The sequence below is a fragment of the Haliaeetus leucocephalus genome, unplaced genomic scaffold (assembly GCF_000737465.1).
Source record: "Haliaeetus leucocephalus isolate CR32 unplaced genomic scaffold, Haliaeetus_leucocephalus-4.0 Scaffold526, whole genome shotgun sequence".
NCBI lineage: Eukaryota > Metazoa > Chordata > Aves > Accipitriformes > Accipitridae > Haliaeetus > Haliaeetus leucocephalus.
In genome coordinates, this window is record NW_010972962.1 from 8,200,570 (window position 1) to 8,222,579 (window position 22,010).

General features: G+C 46.7%; 1 protein-coding gene across 5 annotated transcripts in view; it reads left to right on the forward strand.

The window, feature by feature from the left end:
• The window catches only part of LOC104837412, a 61,277-nt gene that overhangs the window by 34,373 nt on the left and 4,894 nt on the right, over positions 1-22,010 (forward strand). For 2 of the 5 annotated variants that reach the window (XR_774930.1, XM_010576521.1), the window contains one exon: positions 10,934-10,987. The exons of 2 other annotated variants lie outside the window; for them this stretch is intronic. Coding sequence is in view for 1 of the 3 variants with exons in the window: in XM_010576521.1 (XP_010574823.1) it covers positions 10,934-10,987 (54 nt within the window). In the remaining 2 variants the exon portion in view is untranslated. Of the gene's footprint in view, positions 1-1,251; positions 1,347-10,933; positions 10,988-22,010 lie in introns of all 5 variants that reach the window. One more of the 5 variants, XR_774931.1, reaches the window with a different exon arrangement.

Consider the following 22,010-nt stretch of genomic DNA (forward strand, 5'->3'; position numbering starts at 1 on the left):
GAGAACATTCTCTGAGCACAGTTGTTAGTTATGTGCTGTATAAATGGATTAGCTCCCTGGATTAAGAGGCCTTTATCCTAATAGCTAGTCATTTCAGCATGTTCCCTTGTCACTAACCTGTATGTGAGGTTCAGTAGGGCAGGGGAGCAGGGGGACAAGTAAGTGGTGGGGTGGGACATGTGGGAACAGTTGGTTACATCATCATTTCTCTCTGTGGTTATTAATGTTCTACTATTCTCACTTTATGGTTGTCTGAAGACAAAAAATGGTCTTTCTGGTTTGTTAATCATCTTCTGGCCTGTAATTTCTAATATAGTACTTGTTTATTTAAAATTATTTTCATGTGCTCATGCAAACAAATGGGATCTCACAAATAGGCATAGTCATGTGAAAGGAGAAGATGCTGAAATATGCTGCTGGGCTGTGCAGACATGACATGTACGTGTGTGTGTTTTGGGAGGAGAAGGAGCACGACTCTGTGCCTTGTGTTCAGACTCTGTGGAGCCTGAGCAAGCCCCATGGCTCAGGTTGTTTCCTTGTTTGTTTGAGACAGGCTTGTTTTGGCTTCCCAGAGCTGTTTATGCAGTTAACCTGCATTTGGCTTTTTCAAAGTTTCTCTGCTATCCACAAATCCAAGTTCTGGTCTGAAGGTGTGACCTTGTGTTTTCTCCTTAGTTGCCTTTGCCTTTGTGTTCCCACCAGCTGAACCCAATGCAAGGGTTCCCACAGGGTAATGTCCTTCACATTCAGCTGGAGGGAGGGTGGGAGGTGATTAAGAGTCACCTTTGGAGGTTTCTATTGTAAAGAACAGTCCATGGCTGCCTTCCATGCCACTGAAAAATCCTTTCCTCATTTAGTGCAATGAGTATACCCCATGGTGCCCTATTTTTGAGGAGCTCCACTAAGAACAACCCTCCGGCTAAGAATCTGCTGAGAAGGTGCATATTCCAGATTCTCCCCAGACAAACCCATTGATCTCCATGGCATGTGTTCTGTGATGGATTAGATAGATACAGTGTGGGTTTTATACCTCCTGAAAAGTCCCTTGTGCTAACTATACCCTTTAGGGCAGGTTTTTGGGCTGACAAACAGGCATTCAGGGCCAAGAATTTATACTTTTAAACATAATTACTTGATATCAACATCTAAAACATTCAGGTTGGCTCAAATACTTGAAGAAATTTGCTTTAAAATCTAGACTTGAAACAATTTTGAGCCTTATTTTTTTTCTTTTGCTTTCCATGCATACAGCTATCCTTTCCTCTGCCATGGCGAACCTGTGTGATCATGCAGTCTTTTCTGGAAATCTGGTGTTGCGGATGATTAGGTTGTTCACTTTCTGGCTGGTATGCACGAGGCCCTGTGGCATGCACAGAGCCTTCAGGGTGTCTTGTAGTTTTTTCAGTTAGCTCAGGATGTTGTAAAGGTAATCTGGCACATGCTCTCATAGTCCCTGTGTCCTTTGGGTTTTGAGCAGCCATCTGTGGATTGTTTTCCTCTTTGTGTCCCTGTAATGTCCCAGCTGACAAGAATCTGTACCTTTCACTGACTTTATTTTTTTCTTCTTCTTCTTTCCCAGGGTGTACAGCTGTGTGACTTTCAGAGCCCTCTGTGTCTCCCTGCTTAGAGCAAACTGTGTTTACTCTATTGCCTGACTTGTGCTAATGTCTTAACCCCTTCTTGGTGTGCTTGGGGACATTGTTTAAACAGCAAATGGTGAAAGGGTCTGGGGCTGCTTGTTTCAAGCCCCCAGCACTGCCATTTCCCATGTGCTGCAGCAGCAGCACTGAGAGTAAAGGGATAAAGCCACAGAAGGCAGTGTGCCCTCTGCCCTCGCTCTGCCTATGGCAAAAGTCCGTGGGGAGGGAGGGCTTTGAAGTCATGTCTGAGCCAAGGCTTCAGTTAACAGTTGCAAGCTGGGATTGCAGAAGTGAGACAAACTATAGAGACATCAGATGATATGTTAAACTAGACTGGACATTCCCTGTGGACAGCTTTGGAGCCAAGGCCAGGAATGAAGGGAGGAAACAGTCACGTTGGCAACCCTGAATTAAAAGCCTTGTAAGCTTTTTCTCAGGAGCTGCTACCATGCCTGCCAGCTGTGAAACTAGACTCCCCTGTCCCTTTGCACCCCTCCTCCCTTCCCAGGCTCTAGTGAGCAGGAGGGGCAAGCCCAGCATTTGAACTTCGGTAACTTTGGCATGTGCAGATGAGTGATCGGGAATTAATGAATCCTGCCCCTTCTTTATATTTTTGTTACTCCACAGGTGCTGGAGTTTTCAGTCAGGTCTGTTTCCTACACAAATGGAGCTTTGCATTTTTTCCAGGTCTCAAAGAAAACTCAGTGAGGGATTTGGGATTGGTGAGCAGTGAATAGATGAACCATCTGATGTACCCTGCAGATCAGCACATTCAGACTCTGCCAGACCAGCAGGGGAAGTGGCTGCTGAGCCAGAGATGCTCCATACAGAGTGTTCACTTCCTCCATCCCCAAACTTAAACCAAAGGGCTAGTGGTAAAAGTGCCAGGACAAATCTGGCCCATTTTATCGGTGCCTAGGGGGACAGGGCTTCTGTACAGATCTGGAGTATATCTGCAGACTGTATGCCACAAAGGTGACAGAGGAGCTGCAGAAAACCAGAGTCATCTACAGACACGCAGAGAGTCTGTTTACTTAGACCATAATTGTGTAAGTAGGTAGCTGTGTTTGCATTAGCTGTGGCTCTAGTGTGATATTCAGGGAGAACTTCAAAAAGCAGCCTGTAATTTGAATAATTTTATCTGCTCTCTGGGCCTTGGGAGTGGTAGGAATTTGGGTGCTCTGCCAGGTGGCAGACCTTGCTGGCCAGGCTTTGGCTCACACTTCTGTAGCAGGCACCAGCCAGGCCCAGCAGCCTGGTGCCACTCTGCTGATCACCTGTGTGTCCTTCTGGATTGAGGTATGACTGGCTTGTGCTTGTTTAGAGAGCAATCCACTTATGGGATTGACTTGCTCTTCTGCCAGTTAAGACTCACCTGTGGTTCAGGGCCATTTTGTATTTGCTGTAGGCTCTCACCCATTTCTTTTCAGCAGTGACAGCTGAGCCCTTCCCAGGAGTGCACAAAATGAGGTGGCTAATGACATCATGTTGGAGGGGATTTTTGTGACCACAGAAGTTATTTTATTGTGGTTTTCATGGCCGACCATTTGCTGAGTATGTGATCCTGGGCAAGTCCCTGTAGTACAGTTTTTTGTGAGGCCTTGTCTGTTGGTTTTTGTTTTTTTTTTTTTAAATTTGAATTTGTTTTCAGTGATCACTCAGTAATCAGTATTTCCTCTACTGCCGTGTCCAGAGGTGCTAAGTGGTCAGTGTTTGCAGTAAGTGAAGGCTGTGGATTTGTGGCACTTGCTGGCAGATGTGCTGCCTGGAAAATCGGGGCTCCCCTGTTTGATAGAGATGGGTGCGCTTTGTGACAATGTTGAGAGACCAAATATATTGATGTTTTGCAGGGTCCTCAGATTGAGGGTAAGTGTGGCAAAAAAAAAAGCATTAATGACTAATTCAACTGAATATGAAATAGAAATAAATTTCTAAAGAACTCAGATGCTTTTCAGGATATTCCACAGTATCACCACAACTTACAGTCTTCAGATGCTGGGGTTTGTAGGAGGGGAAACCGTTGGCCAAACTACTTGAATTAGCCTGTATTTTAAAGTGCTGGGAGGCTGTTTAACTTCTGGTGGAGCAGTCTGCAGACTGTGACAGATGATAATTGTAATTTAAGGCTGTGGCTGAAACACAGCCCTCCTGGTGCTGTGCTGCTGCAGGGGCTGGCCAAGGAGCTTGCGTCCGCATCTGGCACATGGATGTGCTGGCTAGTGGCCTTGCACCCCTGGGTCCAGAGGTCCCGGACAGTGGGTGCTTGGCTGGCATAGGGCATCCCTGGCAAAGCAAATGCAGAGTACCCTCAGGTGACAGCTAGGAAGGACTAGTCCCTTGTTTTTCTGCTGATTAAAGTCACATGTGCCTGAGACTGGCTGGGGGGTAAGGTCAGCTGGAGTTGCTTCAGCTTTACTGCAGTAAGGAGGAGCCTGTGATCTACTCTTTTTCCTTACAGTTTTGGTACAGCAGAGCTAAGAGGTGATGCCCATTCCCTAGCAGCACTGCTCAGTGCCAAGGAATTTAAAACCCCAGTCCAAAATCAACTGACAAAATAGCTTTAAAAGAATTTTTGCTTGTTATCCTCCTAAACCGATGGGGGGGCAGACCCAGCTTTGCCTCTTGCAGAGTACCCATCACCATGTTGGTGAAAGGACAGGAGCCACAGCCCGGCTCCCTTGTGCCCTGGGAGATGTCTGCAAAAGCAGAGGGCACTGGGCTGCTGTGGTTTAGCCTGGAGGTGCCTGAAGCTGTCGGGTCAGGGAGGCACCGAAAGCTTCAGCCTTGCTGCTGAGCTTTGGCTGGGGCCTTGTAGGGTTTCATGCCTGGCCTGTGGGAGCGCTGCCTTTGGGGTAGCCAATCCCCTTCCTTTAATTCTGCCTGTGCTTTAATAAGGGCCCTGCTGAAATCTCCTGCTTTGTCAGTAGTGTGAGGCTGCTGCTGGTTTCCCTGCATGTGTGTCTCCCTGCTCTGGTGGCTAGCAGCTGTGGGCTTCCTGCCCCAGCAGCTCCCCAGCCCGTCTGCCCCGTGCCATCCCATGCGGTGGGATGGAGGTGGGACTCGGAGGTGGGACTCGGTCAGGCAGAAGGCTGCAGCCGCATCGTGCTGTACAATAGCCACTTTGTGCAGCGCCCTGACCTTATCTGCCCACTACGCTGCAGCTGTGCCCCTGCCCTGTGCCTTAACCCTCTGCACGCTCTCCCTGCCTGAGCAGTGGTGAGGCAGTGGACAGGCTTTGTTCAGCAGCTGGCTGGTGTGGAAGGCTGTTCCTCCTGGCCCAACCTCAGCTCTGGGGGCTGGTAGGGAAGGAGGTCAGGCAAGCTCCTTGCTCTCAAATGCCTTGCCAGGAGAGAAATGCCACGGGGCCGTGCTCATCTGGCCAGCTCGTCGCGTGCACTGGGAATGGCACTGGGCTGGAGCTCACACATCAGCATTGCCTCTTCACCGGCATCTGCTTCACCTCCCTGTCAGAAGGAACATCTTGTTGAGGCCCTTTCAGCCCTTGGCTTATTGGGCCATCTTGCTGCTTCACTGCCTTGCTGTCATTTTTTTCTCTTTATGGATGTTGCATCATTGGGCATGGTTTCTCCCTTTGCATTAGCCTTCTGCTACAACTTAGAGTGCAGTTTCTCCGCACTGTAATGTTTCTTCCTTCAGTTCTTTTTCTGAACAAACAAAGCAGTATCATCAGTCTGCTTCTGTATTTATTTTCTATGATAGACATTCAAGCTTGGTCTGCCTTGTTGTTCCAGGAAGATTCTGGACAACTGGGAAACGGGCTGGTAGGGTTAACAGCATAGAAGTAAAACAAGAGTTATGGAGCTGAGGAGACTTTTTCTTAAAACTTGGTCTGCTTAACACTTTGTATCTTGTCAAGAGCTTTAAGATGTCAACAAGTGACAGACATGTCCATACCTTCAGTCAAAGTGCATCAGCCCTTCTGTGGAGGGTCCTCAGCAAAACTGATGAAAGGCAGACTTCTGGCCTGCTTGATGTTCTTCTGAAAGTCTGGTCTTTGAGGCACATTACAGTACAGCTACTGAATACAGACTTGAAATATTTTTCATTAAACAAGTGAAAATACCTTCAAAATTCTTAAGTTGTAACAAGCTGATTGTATACCAGTATGTAGCATTGGATGAAGTGTTCTGATTTATTGTAGATTAAATGATGAGTTAAGTTGAACTGAGAGTTCCTGTGCTCTCTTTCATGAAATAGACTAAACTGGTTTGAAAAAAATGGTAGTAGTTAAACTGCATCCAACTCTAGACAGGCCCTTAGGTTTAAAACTACAACCAGATAATAAAATTAATAATAATTAAAAAAAAAAACCACCAGTAGACAAAAGAGCTGTTGCTTTGTCCTATGGAGGCAGTGAAAATGAAACCATTCTAAAAATAGAAACATTCATATAAAAAGCAGATGTAAGATGAAAGGTGTTTATTAATATACAAGCTGATATTTTGCATTGTACACTGATTTGAGAGATTGTTTGAACTCTTACGTATTTGAAAATTAAGCTGTGATGCCTGCCTTTAAATTGTTCATTGCCAGGGTTTTAAATATTTGTTTTTGAACTGCAGTAGTGTGACATAAATTCAACCTCCTTGAGGATTTCACTATTCCTAGAATGACCTTGCATTTAAGAATACCTATATTTTATGTGTTAATATTAGTCATCTGGATGATGCAGTTTTTATACAGTAGTTCCAGATACAGTAGTTTGTGCGCATAAGCAAATATTGTGTGCCAAATATTGTGTCCCAAAGCAAAAATGTGTGCACCACTTACTGCCTGGGTTAGTTCAAAACTGTTCAAATCAGTGTTAGAGGACTTAGAGCACTACTGCTTAATCGGAGGTGTCTCCTGAAGCAAGGCTTGACTAGAGAGCTGTGCTCTGAGAGAAGCAGGGGTGGTGGTTCATCTCTGCTCTTAATGTCGTATTTTGATGTGGCAGTGATGTGCAGCAAAGCCATGTGCCAGTTCAGGGGTTCATTACCGCATGTCATTCAGTAAATATGTAACCCTCTAAGGGATCATTTCCAGTCCCTGCAAGTTTCTTTTGAATCTGCGTCTAGGACAGGGAGGGTCACTGGGTTATGAGCAGGGAGTATTTGTATAACAGGAGGTGAGATTGGTGGGAGGGTTCTTAGGCTGAACCGATTCTGCTATTTTCTGGGAGTTTAACTCTAAAATGTTCCAATTCAGCCTTATTTTTAGAGTGAGGCATAACTCTTGTGCCCTCAAAAAGACCTATCACATTTCCTTATTCATGTTAGTTCCTCCTTTTAAGTAGAAGCTACAGCAGATCATAAAATACTTTCCTTCATGCAAATAATAGTGCTCCCAAGCTGTATGTTTCAGCTCTGATGCCAGCAGTTCTGTTGGGAGATGAACGGGAGGGACTTTTTAATTGAAACGAGGCTGGGCACAGACACTGCCTCTTTTTCTTCCATTTCCTTTTCTGCAGGTGGAAGACAGTCTCAGAAGCAAACCCTATGGTTTATTCTCAGCTCTGCTGCTAACATTCTCCATGACCTTTGGCAAATCTCTGCTCTTCTTGTCATAGGTCCCAAAAAATAACTCGAGGAAATAAAACTGCACTTCCAGATTGGCCTAGTAGTTAGGAATAATCCCGGGGTTACTACACTGAATGTGTCACCTTTCTTATAGGCCATTCCCCTGGCTTTAGCCTACTGCAAGTCATGTAATGTTATTATAAATAAATGTTATTTCAGCTCTGCCTTGTATCTATGTAAATAGGGGTTAATGAGTTGCTGCAACTTGTGGCTGGCTTGTGATGCGGAGGTCTCCAGAGGGAGGATGAGGAGAGGCTGCTGTGGAAAGTCCCCTTCTGTTGCTAGGCAGCACTGTGTTTTAGCTTCCACATGCAAAAGTCTGCACTCAGGCTTGGCAAGGAAAGGGAAAATCAAGGGATGGAAAACCATACAAAGATGCTTGACTGACTTTTTGTAAGGCATGGCTTTACTGTGCTGGGTGCAGAGAGTGTGTGGCTGCAAGTGGGGTGGAAGCAATTTGATTAAATAGAGTAACATTTGATAACTTGCCTTCTATTTATTCATTCTCAGCTGCAGGATCATGTGGCTGGCTTGCTCTCTCTCTCCCTCTGTTTTGTTTCTTATGATGACCTTGGACCCTTGCAGTAAGCTGGAAGAGTGCAGCACAAGCAGTCTTGCTCCACTTCCAGTCTAAGTGGAAGTAGAAAAACCCAGCAGTTCCAGAGGGCTTCCCCTGGTGAGGTTTATGCTCCAGTTTTACAACCTGTGGATGAGGGGGTGTCATGTTTTCATTTTACTACTAAGTCCATCAAGAGGCACACCAGAGATCACTATTGACTAACAAAGGGCATCCTGCCCTTGCTATACAATGCAACCTCTTTGAACTGTAGCTATAGTGGAAATAGTGGCAAGATCCTTGTATGATTAAAGCTCATCACAACAGCATCGCTAAAAGAGCACCTCTGGTTTTCTGCCAGAAGCATAGGACTTGGGATACAGCTGACCACTTGGATTCCTCTTGGTAGAGTCTGGCTGGTTGTCCATCCGCCCACAGGCTAGTTCAAACTTTTCGGTCAGTCTTGGCTGTCGTCCTGTAATGCTGTTTCTGTTGTTCCTCCCTATGCGTTTTAATAGAAGGCCAGGATGAGTAAATTTAAGGTCTTGCTGCCTCTACTAATTTGTAGTTGGAAAATAATGTCTCTTGTTGCACCTTGATGGGGTCATCAGGGGATATGTGGGTGGGACCTCACTAGGTGTTGGACCCCACTGGACTGTACTGGGAGGTGTTGTACTTGATCCCTGGCTGACAGTTGTGTGTAAAGATACTTTTCCCCTTTCAGCAGAGGATCCTGTGGTGCTACTGAGGCACTGTGGAATTTGGTGTCACAGCCTTACTCCATCCTTGGAGGTTCAGCCAAGTATCACCCTAAAGCTCAGCTTTACGGCAGCCTGGAGAAGCTGAGAGTCTCACCCAGAGTCATGCAGCTCATAGTCAAATGGGATGCAGTGCAGGGTATGTCCCGCTGTAACAGTGCTCTTCCCCTGAAGGATGGGGCTCAAAATCCGGAGTCCTGATTCTCACTTTCACTACTTGACCCTATGTTGTCTTGCACATTTTATCCCACCAGTGGGCTTGTGGCTTGAGCTTACCCTTCCTCATCCCCACCACCCAACATTTCACAGCAGTCTAGAAGAAAAGCTTATGGAGAGACCAAAACTTTGCAAGACTGTACAACTCCTCACTTTGCTCTTCCCTGCACCCCTGGGGTTTGTCAGCCCCACCAAGTTCTCCCTCCTCCTCCTCCTCAGTCTTTTCCACTGTGTGGTTGTGGGGGGTCTTAAGAAAGGCAGTAACCTCACAGTAAATACCAGCCTTACAATAACTGCCTTGCAGCCTCACTGGGATTGGAGCCCTGTGTTGTTTTATAGGAATTCCTGGAGAATTACTTGTTTAGTAGGATGGCGCAGGCTTGGGTTAGTTCAGTTCAGCAGTTCCCTTTGTTTCCTTCTACCTGGTTTGTGCAAAGACCTGTTGGGTCCTTTTAGGTTAGAAACCTTGATGCTGCGCTGACCCAGCAGCCTGTGCTGCTAGGTCAGATGTGGGGACAGAGGCATCAGGCATGGCTACTGTTGAGCCCTTTGATTAATAACAAAGCATTAGGATTCACCTGCTAAAGGATTAAGAGAAAAAGAGAAAAAGCTCAAAATCCTTGCAGCACCTCCCTTCTCCCCCATGCATGCTTGGACAGTGCATTGCAGTTTCCTCAGGCCCCAAACTACCCATGTACAAGTTTCAAGACTTGCTGCAGTGTCTGTCTCTTTTCCAGGTGTGTAAGTGGGCTGTGAGTGTGCTGAGGGCTGGTTTTTAGATCCAAGAGACTGATGAGCACAGAAATGGTGGGTGGGTCTCCAACTCCCTTTCTAAGTTTAGGGCAGCTGTGTGGATTAGGACTACAAAGATGTGCTCATGGGGTGTAGAATGACAAAAGTCGTGGAGGAGTGGGACTTCCCTCCCCACCACCCAGCAGTACTTTCTACTGGAAGAATAATATATACTTTCACCTGAACACTGTCTTCAGTTTGAGGGTTTTTTCTTCTGAGTTTTTGGGGGGTTGTTTGTGTATTTGGGGGGGGGGGGAAGCTTTTTGAGTTTCCAAGGCTCCCTTTACTGTGTTGCTTTTGTGTTCTACTGGAAAAAAGCAGGAAGACTACAAACAAAAGGAGAGAAGAAGTAGAAAGGTCTCACTATTTACCATCCATATTGGTGAAATGCTGGGATGTCTTTCCACAGGTCTTCTGTGTTAAGAGCTTAATCTGAAAAACACCTCAGTTGCTTTGTTAAAGCGTGTGTGTGTGTGAGTGTTACCCCACACTTCACACAGCTTTCCAACTGGAAAGGGGTAGAAAACAGTCAGGAACTAGGAAAATCTATTATTTCTTTCAAAAGCTGATGGAGAATTTTCTTCCTGATATGCCTCCATCACCAAGTTTTTCACTATGAAAAATGTAGTTGAAGTATTTTTTACAGAAAAACTGTTCTCTCTTGAAGCCTTGTTCTTCCACTTTGAGTTGTTTTTTGGGAATTTTTTCAAGGAAAAGAATGATTTTATTCGTTTGCCTACTTTCAAAGCACTGCCTTAAAACTGGAATAGAGCTGCAACTCACCTGTTTATTTCTGTAGTTACACAAAGTAATTGCTGTTTTAAGTACATCCTGTTTGCCAAGTTGTGTGGTTCATATGTTATGACAGCTTTAATGGCTCTTACACTATATGGCAAATGGATTTAGGGCAGTGGGCAGGTGCTTTTTTTTACCTTGTTTTTTGATTCTAAATAAATAAACATAATGAAAATAACTGTTAAATAATGGGAACATCCACATTTACATTAAATAGACTATTTTTTTCTTCATAAAAGGAACATAAATTCACCTGCTTCAGGGCAAAGTCTAACCACTAATTGACAGAAATTTGGAAGATACTTCCTTTTAAGCACTTGTTCCATCTCTTTCTCTGTGGAATTTCTTGTGCATTCTTTTGAAACCCAGTGTATCAGCCACTGCCAAAGGACTCTGTGGGGGTTGGGCGAGACAGTCTCAGATAAAGTTGATTACTTGATGGCCACCTCTGGTAATTCTTAGTCTTTCATATCTCACTTAAGCATCCATCCATCTTGTTTGCTAATTAAATGTTGATTAAAAGAGACTCCCTAAACCCTCCCTCTTTCTGTTCCCTCACGCTACTGCTACTAATCCCTGGATTCTACTCTCTTTCAGAAGATGCTGCTCAAGAAGAATTGTGGAGTGCAGACTAGAGTTATTAAAATTCATGTAAGTTGCCCTTTTCTGGTGCAGTTCCTTCATCTTTCCACATATATCTAAATGTGGTGATTCTCTTTGAATGTCTACACCCAGAACATTATTTCTGGAGGTTTCCTGTGGCTTGATCAGCTGCATAACAAGTTGCTAGTCTGGAGTATAGACTGTAGTTGCAATTTAGGTTAGGTGCTGATGAGGCTAACGATACATTGGCTTTTCCATTTTGGAGGCGATGTGTTCAAAGCTTCCTTAGAGTGGAAGTCTGCATCCTCTGCTGTGAGCTCATACAGTTATGCATAGCTGTCCTGTAGGGTGTCATTTGGATCCTTCTTGACCAAGGGAAGTGCTGATCTGTGGTGTTCAGTAGGGGTGCGAGGTACTGGTACTAGAGCTGCGGAACAGGGATTATATCTGCATGATGCACTGGCGTCTGCAGAACTGTATCGGATGTGGGACTGGATGATGGCAGATGAGAGAGCTAGATTGCTTGGATGGCTTTGTAGCTGGGATGATGCTGCAGTGTTTGAGCATCTCCTGTTCTTGAGCACACACATGCCTAGCAGGGCTAGGTTTGCTGAACTTTCCTGCTTGTAGTTTGTGCTGCCTGCACCTCTGAGTCTTTGTCTCTAGTACCCTATCCCCTGACTCTCCAGCCAACCCCTGTCTCCTTTGTGGATACCTTGGCTTTCTTTTGGTCAGTGCTGCATGGTGCTGTGGGAGATGTGTGTGTGACCTTGCACACTGCAGCCAAAACATGTGCCTTGGTCCACTAAGCCCCATACAATCCTCCACATGTTTGTGATACACAGGCAAAAACAGGTCAGGGTGAAGAAAACAGATAGCCTTTGTGATAAAACTGCTACTTCCACTGCAGTAATTATAGCCTTGCAAGAGGGATGAATAGCAGACCAGGATCCTTCAGGGTTTACACCTTGCCTAGCAGGAAATGGGACTGATGCCTTTGTGTATCCAGAAGTGCTGCTGTTTATGGGCATGCTGTTGGGTGCCCCTGCCCGTCACTGCTTTGTGGGTGAATATGGTATCTGAGAGGAAGAGGAGCAGGTGGGGCTGGCTGGAGTCTTGTGCAGTGCTGGATGGTATTCCTCCAACTCCTTATATGCCTTCTGCCAGGGCACTTCAGTCCTGTCTTCCAGCAGCCCCAAAATGGCCTGATGCTTCTGATCGCACAATTAATCCTGATCTGTTATGTATTCTCTTGTGCTCCGGCCTGGATTGTTTTCAGTAGAGCTGTCATCTTCAGTGCCCTATGAGCTTTCCCCAGACTGTGCTTGTCCTTCAGACCTACCGACAGTCTAATCCTGCTGCAATGTTTTAGCACAACTTGTGTATTACCTTCCTTTATCCCTGCCCCATGTGCTTTTGCTGTTTTTTCTGGGTGTCACTGGACTGCAGCTATTTCCAGTGCTGTGTGGTGGCAGTCCCCCAGTCCCTGGGGTTTCAGCAATGCCTCAGTGGGGTGGTTTCCTCTGACACCTTGAGCTCATTATTGCAGCTTACTCTTGTGCCCCTGGAGAACATGAGAGGCAGAATTATCCCTTCACTCCCTACAAAGTCCATGTCAGCTTGCACTAAAATAAACAGCAGAAACTGAGAGCAAACCCTTCTAACAGATGGCACAGAATCCACGCTTCTTTGGCCAACCTTGCTGAGCTGGGACAGTGCCTCTCTACCTGAGGTGCTCATGTGGTTTCCATGACAATAACATACAATACTTCAGTCTCTTGTTGGTCTGTCGTGGTGGCAGAGCTGTTAGGTAAAGGAGCATTTTTGCTTCCATTTTTCAAATGATTTTAAGTGCCCACTTTTGTGTACCTAGCTTAGAAAGGAGGCAGCAGGTCCCTTGCAGAATACCTTGCTGAGGTGCCTCAGCTCTGGAAGCAGCTGAGAGAGGTCGGTACTTCTGAAAGATGATGCTGTGCTCTCATCATATAAAGGGAAACCTCAATCCAGCCAGTAAGACATGCTTGGCACAGGGTTCCTTCTCATTGTTGCCCAGCAGCAGGACAAGAGGTAACAGGCACAAGGTGAAATGCAGGAAATTGAGGTTGTCCAGAGAAACTGTGGAGTCTCCGTCAATGGAGATATTCAGAGCATGCTCTTGCTGACCCTGCTCTGAGGAGAGGGGTTGAACTAGGCTATCTCTAGAGGTGCATGCCAACCTCAACCATTCTGTGATTTCTGGCTCTTGCCCAGCACTCTGTAATAGAGTCAGAGCACACCAGGGACCTTAGTTCACTTGTGAAGGCTATTCTGAGGCCCTACTGAATATGGCCTTTTGCAAAGGATGATAGCAGGAGGCAAAGTGAGAGGCTTGGTTCTCTGTTGCTGAGGGTCTGGTGACACAGGTTCAGTTTTGGGACTTTGCCATTGTGATGAGGGTGGAAGAAATGAAGACAGATCTCTCAGCAAATGGGTTGATGAGGTGTTAGAGGAGGAACCAGGCAACTGTCTGTGTGTCTGAACAGGAAACATCACCATGTGAACCAGTTTGCTTGTGTCACTGTAGCCCTGAGAAGCCCTGATGCACAAGTGCTCCTGTTTCAGCATAGGTAAAGAGCATGCAGTTTCTTTCTGAACTGAGGTGGGCAGTGACATCCAGACAGCGTACAACTGGGTGGAGATGCAGTGAGTGAACTGATCTGGGGAGCAGTCAGGCTACCTGATGGTTTATGCTGGGGATTTGAAGCAAGGAGCCCTGATTTCTCCCCCCATTTCTCCTGCTGCTGAGTAGCTTCAAGGAGAAAGGATTATGCTTATTCCCTCTTGTGTGAGGCAGATGATGACAGTTACCTGCTAGTAACATCAGTGAAGCTTTTTCATACTGTTCTTGCTGAGGACAAAGTCTCATGTGGTTGTGAGCTAATGCGTGCTTTTAAAAATACCCTTCTGACTGATATTTTAGTTGCCTTGACAACTTGGGGCTTTGCTGGCGTGTCGGGATGTCAAGGTGATTCTCTCATGCGTCATCCCAGCTATGCACTTCCTCCCTCTTCTGCTGGAAGAGCCTCCCATGGGAAGGTGAGGTAGAAGGGCAGTGTCTTTGCCCTCTGGCACTGAAACACAGTTTCACTCCTTGGAAATGTTCATGGTCCTTGGGAGTCTTTCTCAAGCAGGTGACTTAGGCTGGATTTTGCTCCTCTACATGCTGTTTTGACACTAAGGTGCCACCTTGTTGCTGTTCCCTCTACTTCAGCTTTCCATGGGTCAACTCAGGCAGTGTTAGGCTACAACCTTTCCACTTGCTCAGCAGTTCTTCTTAAGCAGGATGATGGGACAGTGATGTGACAAGTCTAAGAACCTAGATAGATTAAGGCAGAGAGATTAATAAACTCAAATGTGCAGCAGTTCAGTCGTGTTTTGAAGTGTTTTCAGGAATAGCAGCTGTGAGAGGTCAGGGCTTACAGTGAAGATAAAATAATATTAAAAAAAACCAACTCCCTTCTGTCCACCCCTCTGGTAAAGGGTAATGGAACAGGAGAATCGGACCCTGCAGGCAGGTGAGCAGAGATAAATTGGAGGTGACAGCCTGTGTATGTCAGTGCAAGATAGGGTGGTAGACATGGGCCTGCATGAGTGTTGCACAGTGAGGTGGGCAATGTGTCTGTGCAGATCTTGTCACTGGTGCCCCAAAGTGTCAGCCAGTGTAATGTCTAACTGGAAGCAAGGTGCGGTGAGAGGGGTTGCACACACGTGCATGGGTATTTTAGCATCCAGAGCATGTTTGTGTGGTGCACTTGGTTGTTGTGTGGAGACACTTCCTTAGCACTAGAAGGAGGATGACTGTATGTGCATATGCTTGCAGGGTGTAACTGCCTCCACCCTGGACCAGGCTTGGTCAGCTGTAGCCAGCTCTGAATGCAGACCCATCTTCCAGAGTCTTTCTATAATACCACAAGTCTTCAGTTCTCCAGGCCCTCCTGGGATGAAGGTTACAGGTCTGTCATTTAGTCCTATTCTTCTTCCTTCACAAACTCCAACATGCAGTATTTGAATGGGATTGGTGGAGGTAGGCTTAACTCAGCAGCAGTAGGTGGGTAGAAGACGCAACTGGCAAGCCCCTGGGTATCTTGAGAGCTCTTGTTGGGGCAGGCAGAGAGGGAATAAGGATTTCAAGGCCAATCTGATGACCTGGCTGATCAGAGAGATGTTTTCTGCTATGTGAAAATAAAATAAGAATTTAAAATCAGAACATAAACCTCTTGTGTTCTTGCCTTGATCTTATCAATGTTGAGAATGTCCTCTGCTTGGTCAGGGGCCAGATCCCTGGAATGACTTCCCTATCTCTTATCTCTTGTGTCTGCATCCTAAAAGGCCACTGCAGAAATATGCTGGGTTTTCTTCTCCTAAAACAAGGGATCTTTTCAGCTTGGAGCTGAGCAGGAGATATGCTGGCCTGAGCCTTCTTGGCAGATGCCTGAGCTATTCACAGATGAAAGGCATACTAGGTGACAAAGTATTGGTGCAAACCTCTGGTTCTGGCTGCACAGCATGAAGTAAAGATTTCTAAAAAAAAAAATAATCAGAAGACTCTTTGTGTGTGTATACATACATATATATACACACAGATATATGTTGCCCCTTACATTGCAGGCTCCCAAGGTCCTTTCGAAACATTGCTAAATGTAGCATCCCAGAGGTAGATGAACGTCATCATTGCAACTTCAGAGTGAGTTAAACTGAGAAACCAGCAAAAAATGTGACTTGCCTGAAAAGAGACAGTGTGAGGAGAACTGAAGTCTGGGCTTTGATCTTCAAACCACATTCCTTGAGTTGTGTCCTTATTCATACCATATCATGAGGTCTAAACAGCTCTGACATCTTAGGCGGCAAAGATCCCAAACTGCAGCTTGCTAACAGTTTGTCAAACCCTCCTGGTTGTCTTTTGTATGTGACTGCCTGAACCTGCCCTTTAGAAGCAACAAGAGAGACTCATCTCCCTGGCTAGTTGCATCCTTGGGTTACTTGCTGGGCAGAGGCCCTTCATGGAGATTTTAGCACTCCAGTTCCCTAGGCTGGCTCTCGTCTCCTGTTGATGGGTACACCTCTGCTGAGCAAAATGGAGAAGGTCCTCTGCAAAGTGAGAGCATGAATATCCATTGCTTATTGGGGAAACCAGCTCACCCCCGCGCTCCTCCCAACTCAGCCACTGAGCTGCCTGCTGAAGGTCTCTGTGCAGTGATAGCTGGTCCTGGAGAACCCCAGCCCTTGGTCTGAATAATTACTGACAAAAGACTTTGTCCAGAGTTTCCCCGGTGTAGCCAAGGTGGGAATGCCTCTGTCTGTTAAAAACTGTCCCAAACATCTGGCTCCAGACATTGTTTTATTTAGCATTGCTTTTATTGGATTTCATGGCAAAGGCTAACCAGCCTTCAGCCTGTCCATAAGCAGCCAGAAGAGGGACTGTCATGTCTCTTTTCTGCTTCCTTAAAGAGAAGACTTTTTATTGCTCTGTGCTTTTCATAAATTCCTTCCATGTATACCCTTGCATCTGTTAAGTCATGTAAGTGCTTGCAGAATAGACATTGTGGAATAACCAAGAACTCTGTAATCCAGACAGCACCATGAAAGTAGTGAGTGGCTGGTGAGTCAGGAGACTGACATCCTATTTTCAGTGCTGTCCTTGCCTGTGGTCTGATGTGGGTTGTGGGTCTGGTTTAAGAATGGGAGGGTGGGGAGGGATAAAAAGGAGATTAGGACTGAGGTGCAGCCCAGTGACTGGCTGCTCCTGGGACATCCACCCTTTGTGTCAGTGGTGGCTGTGGCTAGTGGCACTGTGGTTCAAGGGGCTGGGAAGTGGCAAGGCATGTTTCACAGAGGGGGGCAGATTTGGTGACTTTTGGGTCACACCTTGGTAATGCAGCAGAGAGAGAGAGGGGTAGGGGATGGCAGAGGGTCACAGCAGCTCTGCCACTGTTTTCTGGCAGAACTTCAAGTCCAAAGTAGCAGATCAGGCATGTCTTTTACCACTGCATCCTGGCCCACTGCAGTTGCTCCCTGCTCCCGTTTGTTCATGGGGCTGTGGGAACCTGGCACCTGTTCCCTCTCCCAGTCCCCAGAGCTGTTATCCTCTTTTCCCACACACCTCCTGTGCTTAGCTTCCAAGGCTGGGGCAGTTTGTCCAGAGGCAAGCGCACTATGTCAGCATGTGTTCACAGCCTGCTCATGCCAGGGTAATTAATACTCGCTTTGCAGTTTTAATTTGGGTTCCCTTTAAGTTGAAAGCAGCGTGCTGCTCTGTGCCAGCCTGCCTGGCCAGAGCCAATTGGGTTGCCCTGGCCTCATGCAAACTGGAAGCTACACATGCCCAAGTATGTACCACGTGCTGGCTCTGTGAGAAGCATGATACCTGGGGTTCCTGGCCCGAAGGGAGAAGGACTGCGAGGGCAACCACTGTGATCCCTCTGGAGGGAGGATGTTCCTGCCACACAGGGAGGGCTGGAAAGGGGAGGGTGGGAAGGAAGGAGAGGACAAGGTAGTGTCACTTGTGTACAGACCAAAACTGCTAAGGACTCTACTTGGATGTAGTTGAGAGATTTAGGGACAGATCGTGCGTTGCCTGTGCTTTCTTGAAGCTCCTCTCATGCCTGCTCCTCCTCCTGCTCAGGCACATGCAGACCCTGTGGTGTGTGCAGGAACTACTGCAGGTGTGTGTAGGGAAGCACAGGCCATTTTGTATCAGGAGAGAAAGTGGGGACAAGCCACAGCTCACTAGTAGGGGGATGTGGGTTCATTCACTTGTTCTTAAGAGATTTGTGTGGCCTTCAGAGCATGATCTTCACTGGGACCCTGGAGCAGTGAGTTCCCCAAGTTGGCCAGGGAGCACTGAGAACCTGCCCCTCTGAATGACCCATCTGTCCCTTTTCATCATGCAGCTTCCTTCCTTCGGATTGTCAGGCAGGCAAAATCAAAGCTTGCAGTCAGCTTTCTCAAAGGCACATCTCAAAGTTGTGTGAGAGAGAGGAGAAGAAAGGCTTATCATGCTGGTGCCAGCAAGGACCCATAGCTGAAACTGGCCTATTTCTGCTTTTGGGCAAGTGACCAGCAAGCATCTGCTAGGCCCTTTGAAGTACCTTCCAAAAAAGTTCAGTGTTGTCTGTCTGGTGGCACCTCTCTAAGTCTGATAGTTGCCATTTATTTGACAAGCCTGTGCACACATTTGCAAATGATTGATAGATTTTTTTAATATTTTTTTTTCCTTTCAAAGAGGAAGAGTGATGTGTTTGTAAACTGTTGGAACTGCTCTTTGCAATGTGGTTGTGTACAAGTAAGTAGGTGTTAGGCAGCCTTATATTGGTGGAGGAGGACAGGCCTTTCAGCATTTTATGGAAGGGTAATGGAGTACACAGGAAAAGAGTGCTAACTGCAAAGTTCTGCTTTCCTTGTCAGAACAGTGTTTGGATTTGACCTTTCCTTTTCTTGGAAGAGAAGGGAGAAGAGTAGTCTTAAAATGAAGTTCTGTCATGGTCTGTCTTTTAGCTACCCCCTGAAATTAAACTGCATATGAACCTAGGGGTGGAGAGACTTTCAGGAGGGAACGGATTTGCCTTTGAAAAGTTATTCTTTGAGCTGCTCCAGGTCTGTAACTGGAATAAATTGTCAGAGGCCCTGTTGGAATTAATGAAGAAGCAGTTAAATGTGAATTGCTGCTGGAGGAGCTGGTCCTGCTTGTCAGTGACTATTTCTTGAAAACTGCCTGAAGTGAGTAATTTAAAGGAAATCACCTCTCACCAGAAGGTCGCAACACCTAGGTGTTAATTAGTTCATCCTGGCTGCCTGACTGCGGTGTACATATTATGCACAGGAGAAACTGAGGCACACGTGTCGGGGAAGTGGCTTGGTCAGGACTGTGTCTGGAATTACAGACATAGCTAGCAGCAGGTATGAGGGTGCCCTTCCCTTGCTCTCAGCTGATGGTTTCACACATCACAGTTGAAATGTCAGCAGTTTCTTGTCTAACCACCTGGCAGGGGTGAGAGGAAGAAGAACAAAGTGGAATTAAAAGCAGTCTATCTGTAAGTGCTCCACTGTGGAGTCTGACAGCCTTTACTCTCTCTGTGCCTTGCCTGAATATTGGTACTACCTCTGGCTCTGTCCACTCCTGGGCAAGGTGACTGTCTCACAAACAGGCAGCATTGCAGGCAGGCATCTGTCTTTGCCAAGGCTCTTCTGGGAATTTATTCCTTTCTGCACAGGGTGGTGGTGGGAATCAGATGCGCCTTTACAACTTGCAATTACATGGTGCCTTTCATCCCAAAGGACTTTTAACAAGTGAGTCTACAGACTGCAAAGGGATTGTTCACCCACCTCTGAGAGGCATCCAGCACTGGAAGGCAGCATCATTTAAACGGAGCTCAGCAGCATTTCCCAACCGCCAGGGCCCAAGGATAGGAAAGAAGGGACTCCTGTGCTGGATTGGCCCTGAGTAGGGGATGGGTTGTCAGAGTGCACAAGCTGATCTGATTTTGAATCCTGCCAGGATACTAGAGCTCTTATGAAAGAGAACGAAAGATTATTAAACAGGACTTAGTTTCATATCACCCCTAGCACACCACTCCCTTCTAAGACATTGTTGTGTTAAGTAACTTCATTTCCCCCCTCCTGTGGGGATTGTTACTCTCACAGCTGAAAGCATGCTTGGAGTTGTGCTTGCTTTTGCTTTGTCTGAAGAAGAGAACCATACTTCTGTGGAATCATGAGTCCAAGTTATTTCACAATCTGCATTTGGGATATTTTCCGAGACTTCATAAGGGTAAGGGATGGGTTTCTAGGAGGAATGTGGCTTTGTATTGGTAGATTTATCCTTTACCTGTTTATCTTCTTCCTATGTACTTTTTCCTTGCTGAAATGTATAATTACGTTACAGATGGATTTATGGAGCAGTTGCCCGTTACTCTGTTTTCTGAGGGCTGCTAATATGATTGAAATTCTGTGTTTCTTCTGTGGTGTTTAATCTCACTGGTCATCTTTGAAGCATCTGCATCCAGTCGCTATCTGTACCATCTTTAGATGTGCTTCAGATATGTTTCAAGCCTGGTTGCTTATTTACCACCTGTATTTAATGGTGATAATACAATTGGTGACTACAGTACAGGTTTACAAGAGTGTATATGTAGGTGTGCGTATATGAGGGAAGGAGTGTCTGGGTGCATGCTGACAAGTGTGTGTGACTGAGGTGGTCTGTGCAGAGTTGCTTGAAATGTATGTAAAACAAGCTAGCTCCCTTAGGAGCTCATCTAACTCAAATGAGGCATGCAATGAGGCAGCATGGGTGTCTGCAGGTACTGAAACTTCTGCTTTGGATAGCTGCATGAGCAAGTGATGAGCTGTGCTCCCTTGGACTGTCTCCTGGATGCTAGTGGAGTTCAGGCCCTGCTTGGCTTGAGTTACGATGTGAGTGGACAAGATTTGTATGAGCAGGGATAGCTTTCCTTGTAATTTCCAAGTCAGGAGGAGGTCTGTGTGTGCATGGAGGGATGTGGACAAGTGTCCAGGGAAGTGCATGTGTACTGGGGAGAACCTGAGGCATCTGAGAGCAGGTGAGCGTGTGCAAGTGAGCACGGGTGTGTGACAGAGTGTGCATCCAAGCATGTGCGCCCTCCTGCCTGCAGCTGGGTGCTTATATCTCAGGCCATTCTCTAGCTGTGTAAATATATTGCTTAACAAATTGAGGGCTCTGGTTAATGATTGCCATTAGAGCAGGGCTCTATTTTGTGCAAGTTACCCAGCTGCCCGAATGCCATCAGAGTGAACATGCTGGCCTTTAATGTCAAGCGTGGAGTGTTTGTGCTCTGAGGAGCCTCTGCAGGAGCTGGCCTGGGGTTGCTCAGCAGGGCCTGTCAAGCAGGTTTGTGGCAAGCTCCCTGGGGGCCTGCTGCAGCAGCAACTCTAACAGCCTTCCTTAGTCAAAGCAATGTACCAGGCATCATAGGCTAGTGCTGGGCACCCAAAGGAAAGGGCAGACTGGCTGGGACACTTGCCCAGACTACAGAGAGGCAGCTGGCCCAAGCAGTGGGGTGGGAGGAGTGTGTTCCCCTCTCTGGCAGCCAGCCCTACCCATCTTCTTTCTGGGAATACATCTACATAGCTTTGTCTTGTGCTACTCATCAGAGCCAAACCACCACATGCTGTGATCCCAAATGGTGTTGTGGACTAAGCCAGATCAGGCCTGGTCATTCCTAGAGCAGGATACGAGCTCCAAAGAAAACATGCTCTTCTGCAAGAAGAGAGTGGAATGATTTAGTGCCAGTGCTTTCTTTTCTCCAGCAAGGTCCCTAGCAGAGGTGCTGTCCTATCAGTCATGGAGTTAGGTGCAAGACAGACCCATGCTGCTCAGAGTTATAAATGCCTGCAGATTGGTCAGGGTGTTCCCATGAATGAGGGCAGTTGCATTACTGCCTCTCCTGTTACAGCCTACATTTGGACACAGGCCCCTTCTCACCTTGCCCTTGCCTGCTGTTGTGGTGACTGTGCTGTTGAAAGCCAGCCATTGTTTTGTGCCCGCTTGAGAGGTGCCATGATGAAGAGGCAGAATTGGGTGCAGTTTGAGCCTTGCTTGCAGCTGCCCAACCACCCATGAATCTCTGCATCCTCCTGTGTCTTCTCACATCCTTGTCCTTTACCTCAACCCTTGTTCTGTACCCATCTCCCTCATGGTGCCCTGGGAGGGCTTTTTACCCAACACATTGGCCCCAGAAGAAGGCCCAGAGAAAAACCCCAGGGCCACTTCCCACCTAAAGCCTGGTGAGTCCTGTGGACGACTTTCATCTGTCCTCTGGACCTGTCTTTCCTCAGCCTCTTCTCCATCTGCCAGAAATGAACTGATTCAGCTGCCTTCCCTAATCCTGTCTGGCATTTCAAAATGGAGGGGACTGCCAGGTTCTTTGTTCCCATTCCTTCTTGGCACTGGCAGGGGACCTTCTCTGCTCTGGAGAAGGACAAATGTGCTGATTTATTCTGCCCCTTAGCTTTGAATAGGGGTTGCTATGTTACTCTCCAGCTCTGAGGCTTGCCAGAG